General features: G+C 48.5%; 1 protein-coding gene across 1 annotated transcript in view; it reads right to left on the bottom strand.

The window, feature by feature from the left end:
- Positions 1-2,737: 2,737 nt before the first annotated feature.
- Positions 2,738-17,775, bottom strand: part of LOC309611596 (two pore channel protein 2-like) — a 39,847-nt gene continuing 24,809 nt past the window's right edge. The window contains exons 10-19 of the mRNA XM_082356215.1: positions 14,116-14,260; positions 12,328-12,513; positions 10,399-10,463; positions 9,505-9,592; positions 8,442-8,511; positions 7,536-7,755; positions 7,344-7,434; positions 5,043-5,156; positions 4,684-4,808; positions 2,738-3,735 (exon numbers count right to left, since the gene is read on the bottom strand). Of these exons, the coding sequence (XP_082212341.1) occupies positions 3,590-3,735; positions 4,684-4,808; positions 5,043-5,156; positions 7,344-7,434; positions 7,536-7,755; positions 8,442-8,511; positions 9,505-9,592; positions 10,399-10,463; positions 12,328-12,513; positions 14,116-14,260 (1,250 nt within the window). The 3' untranslated portion in view covers positions 2,738-3,589. The remainder of the gene's footprint in view (positions 3,736-4,683; positions 4,809-5,042; positions 5,157-7,343; positions 7,435-7,535; positions 7,756-8,441; positions 8,512-9,504; positions 9,593-10,398; positions 10,464-12,327; positions 12,514-14,115; positions 14,261-17,775) is intronic.

Genomic DNA, 17,775 nt, shown 5'->3' with positions numbered 1-17,775 from the left:
TGCCAAGGGCTCCGCTTACATAAACTTATAAACTTCACAGTCAGATTTCCTAAGCAACAGCCTTGTCCCCAGCGAGGAAGGCTCCATCCAAATGAAAGAAGTTGCTTTAAGCACTTCAGGAAAGTAGGTGGGTTTTTTGGTTCATTTCCTGGTACAAACTACAGTGATCATCTTCATTTCATTATAAATTATACACACAAACACACACACAGAGTTCATCTGCACAAGGAAATAAGCTCTGCATCTATAGGGCCACTGAGACGGATGCCACAGACATCAGAGTTGGAAAGCAAAGAAACCTCCAGCTCACCCACTAAGGAGACTGGAGTTTCCCCGGGGACAGAGCTGAGCAAGGTCCCAGCTCATCCTAAGTGCCCAAATACCAGCTAGATTCAGCCTAGTTTCTGATTTAATACCTACTCGGGCCAAGGCCTTTCCCATTCATTCTCGGCAGCCCCGCTCCACGTTCTAAGTCCCAGCTAAGAACAAGGCTGGTTACTCCGGAGACTCAGAGACTCCTGTTACCAGTGCCTTTTCACGCTGGATTATATCTGTGTCTAAGGCAATGGTTCTAAAATGTATTTTTTCATAAGACGCACCTGAGACACCGAAAGTGTGGTCCGGGCCTATCAGAAATAATGCTCCGAGATGCATGGGCATCGGCACGATGTGCAAGTACACCTGCAAAGCTGCTTCTCTGCCACTGGTCCCAGGAGTCAGTGTCCTTGGTCCTCCTCTTACCTCATCCCTCCACTGAGTCCATCTGTCCCGTTGGTTCCATTCCAAATGGTTCAGATGAACCCATTTCTGGATGGGTCAGGCTGCAGGCAGGCTAAGCTCCGGTAACAGAACCCACACAGGGCAGCTTAGAGAAGACACAAGTGATTTCGATCTCGCGTTACAGTCTGGGATGGGCGATCCTTTACTGGCCCCGACCCTGCCGTCCTCAACAGAAGGCTTCCAGGATGTTCTGATGGCTGTCATATCCCAGCAGAGGTGAACATCGTTCCCACGGGCAAGACCTGCGAGGTGTGGACCCCAGTTGGGCTCACAGCCCACGGGGCAGACACAATCATGTTGCCCCATCCCCCTGCCAGGGAGACTGAGGAATGAAGTGTCCAGCTGGGAGCCCATGGGCCAAAATGTCGGGGTGACTAGTTCCCTAAAAGACAGAAGAAAGACCTGGAGAAAAGTGGCAATGCTGCCACAACTCCTGCCCCTTGTCCCCTCCCTTGGACTGTGTGCAGCGGCTGGGGTGGTGGCGCCCCCTGGTGGCCACGGGGGCTGCTGCAGGACAGTGGTAACCGGATCCCAGGAGTCTGAGCCCGAGACTTTGCTACTGAAGGGCTCACACTTCAGAAAAAATTACACAACAAAGTTTCCTCCACTATCGTTTAACACTGAACACATGGAACAACGTACAGGTCCATGAATATGTGAATTCTTCTATATAAAGAAACATCAATGGTATGGAACACTTGACAGCAGTGTGTGTGTGTGTGTGTGTGTGTGTGTGTGTGTGTGTGTCTATATTTCTATATCTATATCTCAACATGAAACAATTACTAGTAAGTGAAAGAAGCAAGTTCTTGAGCTATATATGATAAATGTCATGACACCCCACTTATGATTAAAAAAATGATTATATATTAATCTTCATGATATCCATTTAGTTCCAGAAGGAAAAACAACAAACTCAGCAGTTCCCACCGGAAAGGGGGTGTCAGATTGTGAGTGGAAGAATGAGAGGAAGGGGTGAGGAGAAGGAAGAATAAAAAGCAACTTTTGACTTTTTACTATATTTCTGTATTGAATGTTTTACAGTGACCGCATGGTTTCTAATTAAAAGATAAATGCCCAGCATATTTTCAAATTAAAAACGTTAAGTTGTCACTCAGCATATTTAGCCTAACCCTTTATATAATGATAAATGTTAACTATACAAAGAAATAAGAGAGGTCTGGATGGGTGGCAGGACTCCACAAATCCCATCAGATGGGTCAGCAAGGCTCCCACCTCCTGGGAATCGTGGTGGTAATGGAATCGCAAACCCTGACGCCAAACGCCAGCCTTCCAGGATCCAAACCAGGAAGCGCCCTCTGGAACGGCACGGTCAGCACCTCACCCACCCTCCTCCTCCCTAGTCCGCACGATCTAGGGAGGGAGGTGCCATCCGCCCCGAGTTTGCAGGTGAGGAAGTAGGGCCCAGAGAGGTTAGGTGGCATAGTCAGTGAGCAGCCAGGCATGAAACCAGCCTGGCCCCAGAGTCCCAGCCCTGAAACTTTCGCTTTGCTCCGACACCAGAGGTCACCCTCAGACCAAGGAAAGCTCCCTCCCAGGCCAGGTTCGGTTGCCACCCTGACGTGTGACACATGACATGACACGTGACTCGGCCTCACTGCACTCAGAGACCGCAGGTCAGGAAGCCTCGATTCCCACCCCCGATTCCCCTGCTCAGGGTAGGGCCTGCGACGAGGTGCAGAAGAAGGTGGAGTCCTACCTACCCTGACAACTCTGGAAGGGATTCACTTGCTCACAGTGCAGTTGTGATCGGGGGTAGCCAAATTCATAGAGACAGAAAGTAGAATGGTGCCTGCCAGGAGCTGGAAGGGGGAGGGGTTAGGGAGATACTGTTTAATGGTACAGAGCTTCATTTGGGGTGATGAAAAGTCCTGGAGGTCTGTCGAGTGTACCTAAAATGTGACTATACATAAAACTACTGAACTGTACACTTAGAAATAGTTACGATGGTAAATTTTATGTTGTATATTTTACCACAATTAAACGTTTTAAATAAAATAGAATGAAATAAAATAAAGTGAAATAAATCCCTTTAATTTCCCAGGAGTAGGTCGCTGTACTGAGAGACTTCCAGCTGGGGAAAGTGACCTCAGGGAGCAACTTACTCAAAATCTTGCTATAATTGTAATTTAATTAAAGAAACTTTGAGGGACTTCCCAGGTGGTCCAGTGGTTAAGACTTTGCCTTCCAATGCAAGGGGTGTGGGTTCGATCCCTGGTCGGGGAGCTAAGATCCCACATGCCTCACGGCCAAAAAACCAAAACATAAAACAGAAGAACCTTTGAGAGCCTCCCCCAAAAAAGAAGCAATTGTGACAGCATTTGATCTTCACATTCATATTTTTCTTCATTTCGAATAAACACTGCATCAAAAGCTAGTGTACTAGAACGTGTTCTTTTAGCATATTAAGATATTTTAAATTCATTTATGTAACACTGTAGCACAGTATTCATTTAATAAGGTAGCAAAATATCATATAAAAATAAATGAAAGCTTTTATATACCCACTGAGAGGATTCACACACGTACGAACACTTGTATGATAAGTGCTCTCCACAGTCTCCTTGTAGATTTTCCTTTCCTCACTTCTATGATCAGCCCTAAGCACGACCTCAGGAGAGCACACAGAGCCGACCACTCAGGACAAGGGAGGCCGATTCACAGTCTTATCAGAACACAGAAGAGAACCTGGGCTGGGAAAGTAACCTCTAGGTAGCATCTGCAAACAGTGATGACAGCTTATCTTGGTTTCCAGTTGTGGATGCCTGTGGCCCTTACAGGCCCAGGGTCAGGCACTGTTTTCAAAATTGGGATTCTTGGGATGTACGTCACTGGGTGAGAAGTTCAGAATCTCCTCCAAGGAAGGGCCTTCATCCTCTGGAGCTATTTCAGACTCAAACATCTGCTGCAGCAAAGCATCCACGGTCTTGTACTCTGGGAGGAAGGAGAGGGGCACGTGGGACCTGCCCGTGTGGGTCGGAGGGGAGCACCCAGCCCCGCAGAGCTCGGCTTTCCTGAAGGAGGGTCTCTGAGCTCACCCCACTGAGCTCCCCAGACCCCGCAGGCTCTGGAGACCAAGGAGAAGGTCCTCCTTGAAGGATGGGGGAGAATGGCCGCCTCTGGGATGGCATCCCCCCCCCACACACACACACACCTGCCATCTATGCTGTGCTGTGTCTAAGTGTACCATATGGTGTCCCCACCAAAGGCCCAGATGAGATTCAGACAGGTTTGGGTTTACTCAGTCAATCGTTAATTCATTGAGAATTAATAAAGTACTTAAACAGTTATTAAGGCCCCCATGTCCCGGGCACATGGTGAGGCCCTGGGGATACAATGGAGAACAAAAAAGACATGGCCCTGCACATGTGGAGCTTCGAGTCTGCAGGGAAGACAGATGGTGACCAGACAGTCACTCAGTGATCAATGTACAGCTGACAGGTGCTGAAAGGCAGGGAAGGAGAGCTGGGGGTGCAGGGGGTGGGGTCACAGGAGCACCTGACTTCTCGGGGAGCTCGGAGGGCTTCCCTGAGGAAGTGCTGCCTGAGCAGAGACCTGCAGGAGGAAGAGCCTTGATTTTGCAAGGTGAGGTGAGAGAAAGGGGAGAAAGCAGCATGTGCAAAGGCCCCGTGGCAGGATGGAGCAGGGGAGCCAAAGAAGTAAAGGGACAGCAGGGCTAAAGGGCAGAGGCAAGGGGGGTCCCGGGGGAAGGACGACGGGCTGAGATATTGAGGGAACCACGCATGTGGCCCCTAGAGGCCACGGCAGGCGCCCTTGAGACACGGGAAGCCCCTGAAGGTCGGTTTTGCATTCTGGAAACATCTCACTGACTGCTGTGAGGAGGATGGATTGGAGGAAGTTTCGAGTTGGGTTAAAACTTACTTTTTGATGCAATTCTAAAGTACAGTCCTTTCAAGGCCTTCCTTTTGTTGTCTCCATCGTCCCCACTGAAGCCACTGTCCTTGGCGTCCACGTTGTCAATGAGCTTCCCATCCTGCACTTCTTCCCTTCGGGGAGGAAGAGATGGTGTGAACACAGCCGGGTCCCTCAGCTGAGTTCCCCTCTGTCCTCCCAGCCATGGCCCCATGTCATCCATGTAGCCAGCGAGGGTCCCTGAGAACTGGCACCCAGGACCAGGGTGGTTGCCTTGGGGTCTCGGGGGTTAAATGTGATCAGGACCCACCCCGCCATGAACATCCTGCTTCCAAAGTCCATGAGCCACGTCGGGAAATGCTACTCACTCTTGGACCCCAACTCCAAGCTCTTGAATCTTCTTCTCAATGGCAGTTTCCACTTCACTTTTTTCTAACGAATATGTCACAAAAAATGCTTCCAAGATGAACGCTATGAAAATACTGAGAAAAAGTAAAAGGCAGAGGGTTTTACATTGAGTCAGCCATGGTCTAGGTGATGGGAAATCATGGCTCCAAAGAGTGTTCAAACCCAAATAAAAAGGCCGCCCATCTTGGCAAAGAAAACACAACATGGGGAAGAAACGACAAAATGTCTCTCAAGCACCAGGCACAACTTTCTTTCATTCGGAAAATCATTCTTCCTCTACATCGTATTTACACGGTGACTATTAAGAAGAAGATAGAGGGGGGTTTTTTTGATTCACAATTTTTAAAGGTTTACTCCATTTATAGTTATTGTAAAATATTGGTTACATTCCCGGTGCTGTACAATATTTCCTTGCAGCTTATTTTATACCTAACAGTTTGTACCTCTTAATCCCCTCCCCCTATATTGCAAGAATATGGAATGCCTCACCAATTTGCATGTCATCCTTGTACAGGGGCCACGCTAATCTTCTCTGTACGGTTTTAGTGCATGTGCTGCCAAAGTGAGCTCCAAAATACACTCGAGTGAGCTCAACTTTAAGGGGAAGCTTAGGCCACATAATTGTTGGTAGACAATTCTCCATGAATATCTCGTGTTATTGCACAGTCTGGGTCCTCTGAGCAAAGGCACTGAGAGCCAATTTAGGGATATGTTGGGCTGGCCAAAAAGTTCGTTCGGGTGGTCTGTGGCACGGAAAAACCCAAACGAACTTTTTGGTCCACATAATATGGGTGTCTCCGGATATGCTCCACAATAGTAAAGCTTACTGTTACTTACCGTCTCCTCCCCAGCGACCACTAGGGTAGCAAAGACTTCATTTTGCCCTCCCTGGAGACTTGCTTACATTCGAGAGTAAAAATAAGGTCTTTCTCTTTTTCTCTCTCTTTCCAGAGGGGAGGATGGGCAGGTCTCCCCAGCTACACAGATCGGGGTTTCCTCATTTTGGAGGTCCCCTCCTGCAATGCAGCGCATCCAACTGGCCCTCACCTCACTGTGCAGTGGGGATTAGGGCTCAGGGAGCTGCCCCAAGTATTGCCCTGGCTGCAGCTTCTGCCATGAGGAATAAACTGTCTTTGTCTCAGACCCAAGGTATCACACTTTGTCAGTATATACACGTGACATACGCACACACTGATCTGCAACTTGTGAGTAGGGAATCCCAATCCCTTCACCATTTCTGACTTAACATGATGCTGATGGAGCCCAGGGCTGTCACCACACTCGCATGCTTTTGGGGGAATAGCTGAAAAACCCCTACAGCTTTTCACATTGCCTCGGCCTATCCCAGCATTCTGGAAACCTCTCTAAGAATCACTCAGAAGCATTCCTCTCTCGTTCCCACTACATATTCCATTCAGACGGTGCAGGACAAGCAGCCCTGAGCAGTTCTTCCCCTCCCCTCGCTCTGCTGGGACGTTCTTGAGCCAAAATCAGCAGGATGGTGGCCAAAGCAGCCCTGATGTGGCAAGGAAAGCCCGGGGCTGGGCTGTCACCCCAAGAATTGTGGGCCCCGGGCTGTAAGAGGGATACGACAACCAGAAAACATCTCTGGGGGAAAAAAAAAAAACAGGGATCAAGGGGACTCAAATTCAGGTCCCACAAGGAACAGGGGAGCTAGAATCAGAGATTGGTAAGCAGGAAGGAAAGCCCTCTGGAGTAGTGAGATGTCATAGCAGCTTTCAAACGGTGACTGAGTTCTCCCCGGAAGAGAAGTCAGGACAGAACTGGAACCAATGAAGAAAATTAACCAGTAAGCACATTTCCATTCTACGTGCGCAAGGGCAGGTGAGGACCAGAGCTGGACGACAAGGAAATTGACTCATATAGATTCTAATGAGTCCCAGGAGTTGCACAGATTTCATCAAAGGGTGGACACAATTCACAAGGATGCTCTAAAGGAGATTTATCCCACCGGGGAAGGGTAGGGAGACCGGCCAGGACCTCAGAGCCCTTCTGACCCAAACAATTGGCGAGGCTATGAGATGTATATTATATACTGACGTGCACGGCTGGCTGACACTGAAGAACACAGACGTGAACAAAAGTAAGATGCCTCCCTTCTGGTGCCTTAACATCTAGCAGGAGAGATGGGACCCACCCACAAGGTACTCAAGGGTGGAGCCAGGGAGGAGGGAGGTGCGAGCAGCTGTAGATCTGAGAGGGGGGATCTGGAACGGCCCACCCGGCAGGAGCAAACTCACTTAACAATGAGGATGACGACCACGACGTGGAAGCCGATGAAATACAGCTTTGCCGCCTGGTGAGTCACGAGGGCAAAGCCGTCCGCGAGGAGTGCGAAGCTAAGGAACCAAGCCTTCAAGGAGCCAAGACCTAACCCTCCCGGAAGGTGCTCTCAGTGTCCCCTGCCGCGCCCGCCTCCTCGGAAAGGATATTGTGCCACTGGTTAACCACCGTGAGCTCTGTCAGCAGGATGAGAGAGGCGGGCAAGTCATTGAAGTTGTTCCTGCAGTACCTGCCTCGGGCAAACGCGGAGTCTTTTAAGGCTGGGTTCCCACACACCAGGGCATCAGGACTGGTGGAACCGGGGTCAAAGAAGTGGACTTTGCCGTAGAACACTTCCATCCCGATGATGGCAAACACGTAGTAGACCACCTAGGGTGGGCAGCACCAGTCACGAGTGGGCAGGCGGGATGAGGGGAGGCAGGAGGACGTGGACACGGGTCAGCCTGCGACAGTGGCCAGCAGAAAGGGCTGCTACCCTCATTGTGGGGATGGCTTTCCCCACGGCCACAAGTTCCAGCAGCAGCAGGAACAGGGTGGGATGGGTCAGCCCACCGGCCACTGGGCTGTTCAGGGACAGGGGGCACGGCCAGCTGGACCACACCTGGACCTCTGCTGTGGTCTCCGTTTGCAAAGACAAAATGATGCTGTTAGCAAGTTAGTGGGTTAAATACTCAATAAATAATATCAATAGTTAGGCCTCTAAGGAAAAAAATAATAAATTTGGGTCTTTACCTCATTTGTTTTGTTGTTTTTTGTTTTTTTGGATTTTTTTGGCAGCACCACGCGGCATATAGGATCTTAGTTCCCCGACCAGGGATCAAACCCATGCCCCCCGCAGTGGAAGCGTGGAGTCTTAACCACCGGACCACCAGGGTCAGCTATATGCCCCGTGTTTCTACACACTTGATATTTCTAAAAATAGCTCCTAGAAACCCCTTGAATCTCATTGACTTCATGTTCCTTTCTTTCCCTCACTTAAAATAAGGCTCACAGAGACCTGCTAAGAATGAACATCTTATCGCTTGCTTCACGTAGAATAGGAACAGAACACTCACCAAGACCAGGCCGCCAAACGTCAGCATCGTGGGGCCGATGTTAATTAAGGTGGTCACGATCACCCGGAATCTGGGATAAAACAAAGTTTCCGACACAAGGCAGAGGGAAGATGTAAGTAAAACTGACACCACACTAGCATGTTTGGTTTAATGCCCCTCCCCCCAGTCCTGGATCTGTGCTGTAAATGCTGTCAGGAATCTGCCCTTACAATTTTGTCAGCATCAGTCCATCTACTGAACTGAGGGGGGAGTTAACTTGAGTTTCCCCTGAAGCAAAACAAAGCAAGACCGTTTTTAAAAACATAAGAATGGTAACCACAGAGAGTTTCACTAGTATGACACAGGTGGGTACTGAGGCTGAAAAACCATCCACCCACCCTCATGTGCTTTCTTCCCCCAACCTTTTTCTTCATCAAAAATTCAGCCTGTATTAAAGCTGACCTGGAGACTTAGCTGACCCGGCCTGCTCCCCTACTTATTTTGCGGGGGAGCAGGCCAGTCCTCAGATGGAGGCATCCCACACATTCCTTGAAAGGAACCTGGCCTATCCAAAACAGGGTGGGCTTTTCCAGGTTTAGGGATCAGACTCCTAGGCTTGCGTCCTAGTTCTGCCTCTTTCTAGCTGTGCACCTCTGGGGGAACTACTTAACCTCTCTGAGCTTCACTGTCATCACCCAGGAACTAAAGATCATTAAAGCCCCTACATCAAGGGTTGTTGGAGGGATTTAACAAGACGATGGTTAGCGCACTCCGTTAGCATCAGCTGCCGTCATGACCACTGTCCAGTCACCAGGCTGCAGGCACAGTTGAGGGACCACGTCACAGGGTTGAAAGAGATGGACAGAATCCCTGCCCTCAGAGAGCTGCACTTGGAGGCTCTTCACCACCTTCTTGGGCTCCCTGCCCCTCCCCACCGCCCCCAGAGAACCCAGGTCCTCTATACAAGTTATATCCTGGGGTTCACAGCTGGGCGTGTTTATAGTTCCCAGGCAGGGTGGTTTCTGTCAAGCCCCAATATAGGGAACTGCCCGGGTGCAGCTGTTTCCCATGGCTTCATCTTTACCTCTGAATGCTGACAATGACCCGTAAGAGCCGGAGTATTCTCAAAATCAAGACAATATCCAGTATCTGCTGACTGTTGTATTTTCTCGCTGGAAAAAGAACACAACCAACTAACATTCCGGTTTCGGAGAGCCTCTGGCTTGTCCCTTTTATGCAGTGAGGTCTGAGACTCTGTGGGTCCTGGGGAACTATGCATTTCACTTCAAGAACAGGGTGATGGCTCTGAGCAACGAGGAAGTGAGGACTGCCTTCAATCAGTAACTCCCCCAGCAAATCAGCGCCAAGCTGAGCATCCCCTCCAGCCCTAGAACTAAGAAGCACGAGTGTAGGAGCAGACTTCAGACCATCATCAAGAACTGACTGTGGATCCCGTTCTACAGAACACATTTCAGCAAGCCCTTCCTCCCCCCCCCCCCACAGCATTCATTTCATAGTCGTGTTAAGAAGCTGCTCTATCTCTAAATAATCCCCTCCGCCGTCTACAGGAAGGAGTGTGCAAGGCAGTGGTGGCACATGTAGGGGAGCCAGAGGAGGGGAGAAAGGAGAGGGTGGTGGGCAGAGGCTGATGCAGAGTTCCTGCTACAGCTGGACCCTGGGTTGGGGGCCAACATGGGCAGAGGGTCAAGGATGAGCCCTGAGACCAAGGGCAGTTTGGAGAGATGACCAGGTGAGTGTTTGGTGTGGTGATACCTACAAATGAAATCTCTACCATACAGCCAGACACAAACAAAGCTACCATCCCTCTCCAGAAAGTGGAATAGTTTTTCTAATTCTCCTATGTCCCCAACTGCCTCGCCCCAAACACCCTAATGGTACACCACGGATGTTCTACAAAGTTTACTGATTGAACACACGCTCCCGGGAGGCGGGGAAGCTGAGAGCCGGTGACACTGACCTGACTGAATGGTGGTGTTGGCCACAGTGGCCACCAGGGCTGCGATGATGATCAGAGTATCAAACCTAAGGAGAAGCAACGTCAGTGAGGCATCAAGGGAAAGGCCTGTCAAGCTCAGGATACAATGAATCCTGAGAAAACTCGGAATCCAGTCTCTTACGCAAAGCAATGATCCAGCCATCAAACTGACTTCCATCATTTTTAGGACAGCAGGTACAAAGCAAGAAACACTGTGTTTGGGCTTCCCTGGTGGCGCACTGGTTGAGAATCTGCCTGCTAATATAGGGGACACGGGTTCGAGCCCTGGTCTGGGAAGATCCCACATGCCGCAGAGCAACTAGGCCCGTGAGCCACAATTACTGAGCCTGCGCGTCTGGAGCCTGTGCTCCGCAACAAGAGAGGCCACGATAGTGAGAGGCCCGCGCACTGCGATGAAGAGTGGCCCCCGCTTGCCACAACTAGAGAAAGCCCTCGCACAGAAACGAAGACCCAACACAGCCATAAATAAATAAATAAATAAATAAATAAATAAATAAAAAAGAATAAAAAAGAAACACTGTGTTTGATCATTTACTGGCTGCTGCAATGAACCACCCAAGGAAATTTGTAGGAATCAGCTAATTCATATCACTCTGTCTTCCAACATAACTATATACTTGCAAGAAAACTTTGACACATTTTCAGAATACACAGTGTAATCTTTCTTGGTATTCATCTTACTAAATGGATTGCAACTTTATTTATTTATTTATTTATTTATTTTATTATTATTATTTTAATTTATCTGGCCATGCCGTGCGGCTTGGGGGATCTTAGTTCCCCTACCAGGGATTGAACCCACACACTTGACAGTGAAAGCACAGAGTCCTAACTGCTGAACCGCCAGGGAATTCCCTGCAACTTTTTAATTAAAGGGGAAATTCATCATGCCGTGACTTTTCTTTCTCACAACGGTGCCACTGCCTTGGACAACACTGGCCACCTGGCCACACGCACTCCTTAGTGAGTTTCTTGGCACTGGGAGCAGTGACCACAGAGATGCAACCCTGCTGAGCTGTGCACTACTGAAGTTGAGTATCCCGTGATGGCTGACATTCAGTGGTACTCGAGATGGTCTGCAGCATGTGGGTGATGGTTTAAGACCGGGAGGTACAGAGCCTGGAGCAAAGAAGGTCACAGGAGAAACATCCAGCCCGGGAAAGAGCTTGCTAAGGGTCCTCATCGTCCAGCCACGCGGGCCAAGTTTTCCGATAACAAGAGTAGGGAGCGGGTCGGGCAACCATGGAAGGAATTGTCTCATTGGGTGAGACATTCTAAGATCCTTTCCAAGTCCAAGATGCCATGATCGGTGATTCTAATTTTAGCCAGTCACTCAAACTGTCCTCCTAAATAACAGCTTTGACAACCAGATGTTCCCCTGCCCTCAAGACTTCATTATAAGAAGCCTCGGGCTTCCCTGGTGGCGCAGTGGTTAAGAATCCGCCTGCCAATGCAGGGGACACGGGTTCGAGCCCTGGTCCGGGAAGATCCCACATGCCGCGGAGCAACTGAGCCCGTGCGCCACAACTACTGGGCCTGTGCTCTAGAGCCCACGAGCCACAACTACTGAGCCCACTTGCCACAACTGCTGAAGCCTGCGTGCCTAGAGTCCGTGCTCCGCAACAAGGGAAGCCACTGCAATGAGATGCCCGCGCACCACAACAAAGAGTAGCCCCCGCTCGCCGCAGCTAGAGAAAACCCGCGCACAGCAACAAAGACCCAACACAGACAAAAATAAAGAAAGAAAGAAAGAAAGAAGTTTATTTTTTTAAAAAAAGCCTCAAAACTAGGCAGATGGAGCTTGAAACACTCCACAAGTTTATTCCCCAAAGTGTGACAGAAAGCCCCTCTCTTCACCCACGGCCCCCTCCCCAAAACACACAGACTCACCAGTTCCAGAACTGCTTCCTTCCAAAATAGGCTCTGGGTTCGTACGTGTACAATTTCAGGAGAATTTCAATAATATAGAGAGAAAGGAAAAGCCATTCTGCATAGGAAATTAAGGGGTTTTTCTCATCCAAAGCAATGAATATGGCATTTATTAGAATGATGACATCATAAACCCAGACAAAAATCCTGCCAGGAGGGAAAAAAGAAAAGATTCTGTTATCATACATTTCAGTAAAAAAAAGAAAGCAGGTTCAGAGCCCTACAGGAACTACTGTGTTTCCTGTCAGTGTGATGAATGTGAGATACTCACCACCCCCCATCCCGCCAACACACACACACACCTACTCACTCATCATGGAAGGAAAGGTTCCACCATGGTCAGGGCTCTGAAATTCACCTGCCTCTCACTGACACTGGTACACTGGTACAGCCTTTCCCACCAAGGAGAAAATGAAGACAGAGTGAGGGGGAAGAACAGAGGCCTAGTTTTCCCAGGTTCGCCTTTTGGGCACAGTACCTGGATCAGATGAAAGGCTGGGTAGAATCAGGGGGCAAGGAGAAGGTTTAGGGCTTAGTCCAGGACCATTACACCTTGACTACTTGACCCTGGAAAATTAACATCCTTAACTCAGAAAGCTTCTGAAAAACTCTTTACTCCTATTGCACACAAGTCTTCCAGGGGACTGACGTGCCCCACTTTCTCACCAAGTCTGGGGTGTAAAGGGGTGAAAAAAATATGACAGTTGGGCTCTGACTCAACTTTTCAATTACAGAGCAGGTTGCCCCTCACAGGCATCTGTGCCCTGGGCTCCAGAGAATCCTGGGTGAACTGTGGGTGTGGCCACGGGAAGTGGGGGAGCGGGGGCTCCTACCCTATTGTCCTGGGGAAGCTGCAGACTCTAGGTCCCAGCCCTGGATGCCACATGTGGATTCACAAACATCCACTGTGTGAAACACATCAGTAGTTCAATATTGAGATGAATGGAAAGGAGCCTCTACATAAAGGGCCTTCGTAAATATAAAATATGGGAGCTAAAAGGGATATTTACCTATATCATAGGCTGGGCTACTTTCAAGAACTTCTGAACCATTCACTTTTTTTTTTTTTGAATTTTTGAATTTTATTTCATTTATTTTTTTATGCAGCAGGTTCTTATTAGTCATCCATTTTATACACATCAGTGTATACATGTCAATCCCAATCTCCCAAGTGAACCATTCACTTTTATGAAACATTAAATTCAAAGAAGGCAAGAGGGGAGCCTCTGCTGATAGGGTGTTCCAGGCCACACATAGTAAAAATAAACTCTCCAACCGGGATAAAGGACTCTTCTGGAGTCCATCTACTTGGGAATAAAACAATTAATTGGCATTCTTAATGGTCATTCCAGTAACTCTAACTCATGTCTTCTTACCAGATACTTTACAGAGTCAAAATGCCATATTTGACATCAACTTCCTAATGACTCTGATGGGGCAGGAACTTCCTGAAATCAGAGAGTGGTCAGCTTCCCTGGCTCAGAAAAGCACAGCCAGTCGGTGGCCCTTGAGCATTAAAAAAAAAAAAAAAAACACTGAAGAAGGAAGCATAATCTAGAAACCTGTCCTCTGGGTAAGGTTAAACATCGCATGTCCAGAACCCTTTCCATGCCTTCCCAAGAAACCACAAGCAGTGAGCAGGGGAATGATTTATAGCTTCAGGGATGAAACGCATTCAGTCCAGACAGCATCAACAGATGCCTCGATTTTCAAAGCAATTTGGGAGAAAACCGGCCCCGTCTCACTTGCCTGTGCCGAACCATCTTCTGAACCAAGAGGCTTGGGGACGACTGGTATACCCGAGGCATCCAGGCTTCCAGCGGGTGTCTCTTGATGTTGATGGTGACCACCTGGATGTTGAGGAGGTCAGCCAAGCGTAGAAAGTTCGTTTTGTCTGCAATGAAAAAAGGGCCCCCAAATACATGGCTGCTGTGACACTAAGGTTCAACGGGTAAAACAAAGCCAGCACGGACTCTTGGATCTGCGTTTCACAGGTGAAGATGTGAAGCCTCAAAGGACGAAGGTCCAAGGCCAAGGGGCCAGTGGGTGGCACAGCCTCCTGCTTGTCTTCACTCAGCCCCGAGCCAGCCCAAGGCAGCCAACCCACGCATGTGACTTTGCTAGTTCACAGACGCCACCGCCTCACTCCCTGCCTTCCACCTCACTTTCCTCCTCACTCAGCCATCACTGCTTTCAATGTCTGCCTGACCTACATTTCCAGGCTCAACCCAATCTCCCCTTCCTTCTCACGAAGCCTCCAAGGTAGGTATAATCCATACCCTTCCCCTTGAACCCCTATGTTCTTCTCTGCCTACCCTCCCTCTCTGCCCCTTCTCAGGGACTCACTCAAAGCAACAGCCTCTATAACAAGTTGGCCCATCACCCCGGGCCAAAGTACAGTGGGCACTTTCTTGACCGGCCGGGACCCACCCAACTGCGGAGGTGATGCCCTTGACCTGCTGAATGCCCGGAGCCAGCAGGCTATTCTCCATCACCCCATGCGCCTCTCCCTCACCAGGATGCTGACCACGAGTCCACTGGGCTGGTTCTCAAATCTGTTTAGGCGTGAACCTCCTGTTACATACAACTTAAAGAAATATCAGTCACATCAACGGATGAAATCAGATTGTACACGGAGTGTTGCTGCTCCTTTGAAAACCAAGTTGAATGCTTTGCAAACTTTAAAGAAAGTTGCTGTAATAAATTACAGGTACAGATCAGGTATAGCTGAGACAGCTGTTAAAGACTGGGGTGAAGTTTTTTTGGGCATTTTTTTTTTTTTTGAAGGCTGAGTTGTTTTTTTTAATTAATTAATTTATTTATTTATTTATTTATTTATTTATTTTTGGCTGCCTTGGGTCTTCGTTGCTGCACCGGCTTTCTCTAGTTGCAGAGAGCAGGGGCTATGCTTCATTGCGGTGCGTGGGCTTCTCATTGCGGTGGCTTCTCTTGTCGTGCAGCACGGGCTCTAGGCGTGTGGGCTCAGTAGTTGTGGCTCGCGGGCTCTAGAGCGCAGGCTCAGTAGTTGTGGTGCATGGGCTTAATTGCTCCACAGCATGTGGGATCTTCCCGGACCAGGGATCGAACCCATGTCCCCTGCATTGGCAGGCAGATTCTTAACCACTGAGCCACCAGGGAAGTCCCAGAGTGGAGTTTTTAAATCCTAGAATGCTTCTCATTTAGAGGCCTGGAAATGAGTAGGTCTCCATTTCAAGTTTTCAGAAGTAAACAACGAATCATGGTTCTACAGGTGCCACCATAGTGGTTTATGCAAGAAAGATGATGGGGAACTGCCACCAACAGACACCCAGGCAAAGAGAAAGCCGCAGCCTCGTCAGAAGTGTGCCCTCATTTGAGTGAGGAGCCTGAATCAGACAAAACCCTGAGTGATATTAAACATTCACGTTGCTATTTTCCTGAAGAGTCAGATGGTCCTAAGAACATGAAAGAACATGAGTCCATCAAGTTGGATGAAAAACACTCTTATATGTCTTAGGATATCTTAGTTCCTGGGTCTTTACAGTTAGAAGCAAAATGCATAGACATGTCTTAATAGCCAAAATGTGTAGCATCCGCTGAGGGGGAAGGGCAGCGTTAGAAAATTAGATGATGTGATAACTTGGATCCAGGACCTGGGCTACGTGAGCTCCACCATCAGAAGGTAGGGAGACACTGACGTGACAACCACAAATAGGGTTTGGGGGGACCTACTGACAAGAATCCAGCCAACACATCAGCCATCAAGTAACCTCAACCAACGGAGAATCCATCACTATCACAGGGCTCACATCTTTTAATCCAGAAGATTCTATAGAACAAGAAAGGACAAAGAGAATCAAAAGCATGGTAATTTTGTGTCAAGAAAGAATTTGTACCCATCTGGTACTTTATGTTGGAGATCAGGGGTCAGCAAACTTTTTCTGTAAAGGGCCAGAGAGTTAGGTTTTGTGGACAATATGGTCTCCATTTCAACTATTCAGTTCTGCCATTATAGCATGAAAGCAGCCATAAACAATACACAAATGAATAAGCATGGCTGTGTTCCAGTAAAACTTTAGAAAAAACAGGCAGTGGCCATATTTAGCCTGTGGACCATTGGGTACCAACCCTTGTTGTAGACATATTATTCTCCATATTCTTTGTTAATAATTCTATGCAGCCCTTTTCTTTCCACATCTGTAAGTTTCATGTTTCTCAGTTTAACACTAGATTTAAGTCTAACACTTTGGGCACTAATAGAATCCCAGTGCTTAGCCCTGGACACCACACCTGCCCATAACTGCTGATCAAGGGGGAAAGCGAGCATGTTCACAGAACTAGCGATCTCCCTGCCTGTACTGAGGGGAGACCGTCGTGAAGCATGAAATTCTGTTTGGCTTTCTGTTATGAAAACTGTCTTTGAAAGTGTTGGTTAGACAAAGGAGTCTTTGGACACCCAGACATCAGAAATGACCGCTATTTCCTATAAAAGATAACCTGCGATCCCTAAAAGCCAACAAATCTGATTGGCTGTCTTCCCTAAAGATGTGTTTGCCCTGGTAACGGTATTTAAATTGACATCACTGTTTTGTAAAAGATAAAATACTGGGGAAGTCTGCTAAGCCATGAGTTCACGGGCGCCTTCTTGCCACATCCATGGAGCTCTAATAAAATCTGCGACTCGGATGGATTCCTTTTTTCAAACTAGATGAGTGCTGGGCTCATTTAATTTACAAATAGGATCACAACCCAGGCGGCAAAACTGAGCAGGGCCCAGGGCGGGGGACCCAGACCTGTGGACTCCAGTCACGAGCCAGCCAATGGCAGCCAAGGTCATGGGTGTGTCACAAGGGTATCTGCTCACCTCTTTGGCCCCCTCTCACCTGCTCAGAAGGTCAAGAGCTACTTTGGTTGAATGTCCCCAGGGCATTAGAAAGTAAGAGTACTGCACAGGTGAGGTTTGTCACTGTCGTCCTGCTGTGGCTTTGCAGCCTCAGACCAGGTGGAGTCGCATCGTGTGAAGGGGAAAGGGCAGCAGCTGAACCAGAACCATGGCGTTTCTGTGCGTTCGGCGTAAATGTTCAAGTTTGAGATTTTGATAGACTAATAATACGAATATGACTTCCGAAGATGAGTAGTATTGGGGCATGGGGGACGGTAAACCATAGAAGAAAGCTCTAGAGAAGGCAACAGTCTAAGGACAGAACCCCCAAAACAGGAGTTACGGGCTGACCTGTGTTCCCTGAAATTTCATTTGTTGAAGGCTTAACTCCCAGCACCTCTAAGTGTGCCTGTATTTTGGAGATGGAGCCTCTGAAGAGGTAATTAGACTAAAAGGAGGTCATTAGGTGGGCCCTAATCCCGTATGACTGGTGCCCTCATAAGAAAAGGAGATTTGCACACAGACACGCAAGGAAGGAAGATGGTGTG

The sequence above is a fragment of the Balaenoptera borealis genome, assembly GCF_965194805.1.
Source record: "Balaenoptera borealis genome assembly, chromosome: 15".
NCBI lineage: Eukaryota > Metazoa > Chordata > Mammalia > Artiodactyla > Balaenopteridae > Balaenoptera > Balaenoptera borealis.
This window is presented reverse-complemented; position numbering and strand designations above follow the sequence as displayed.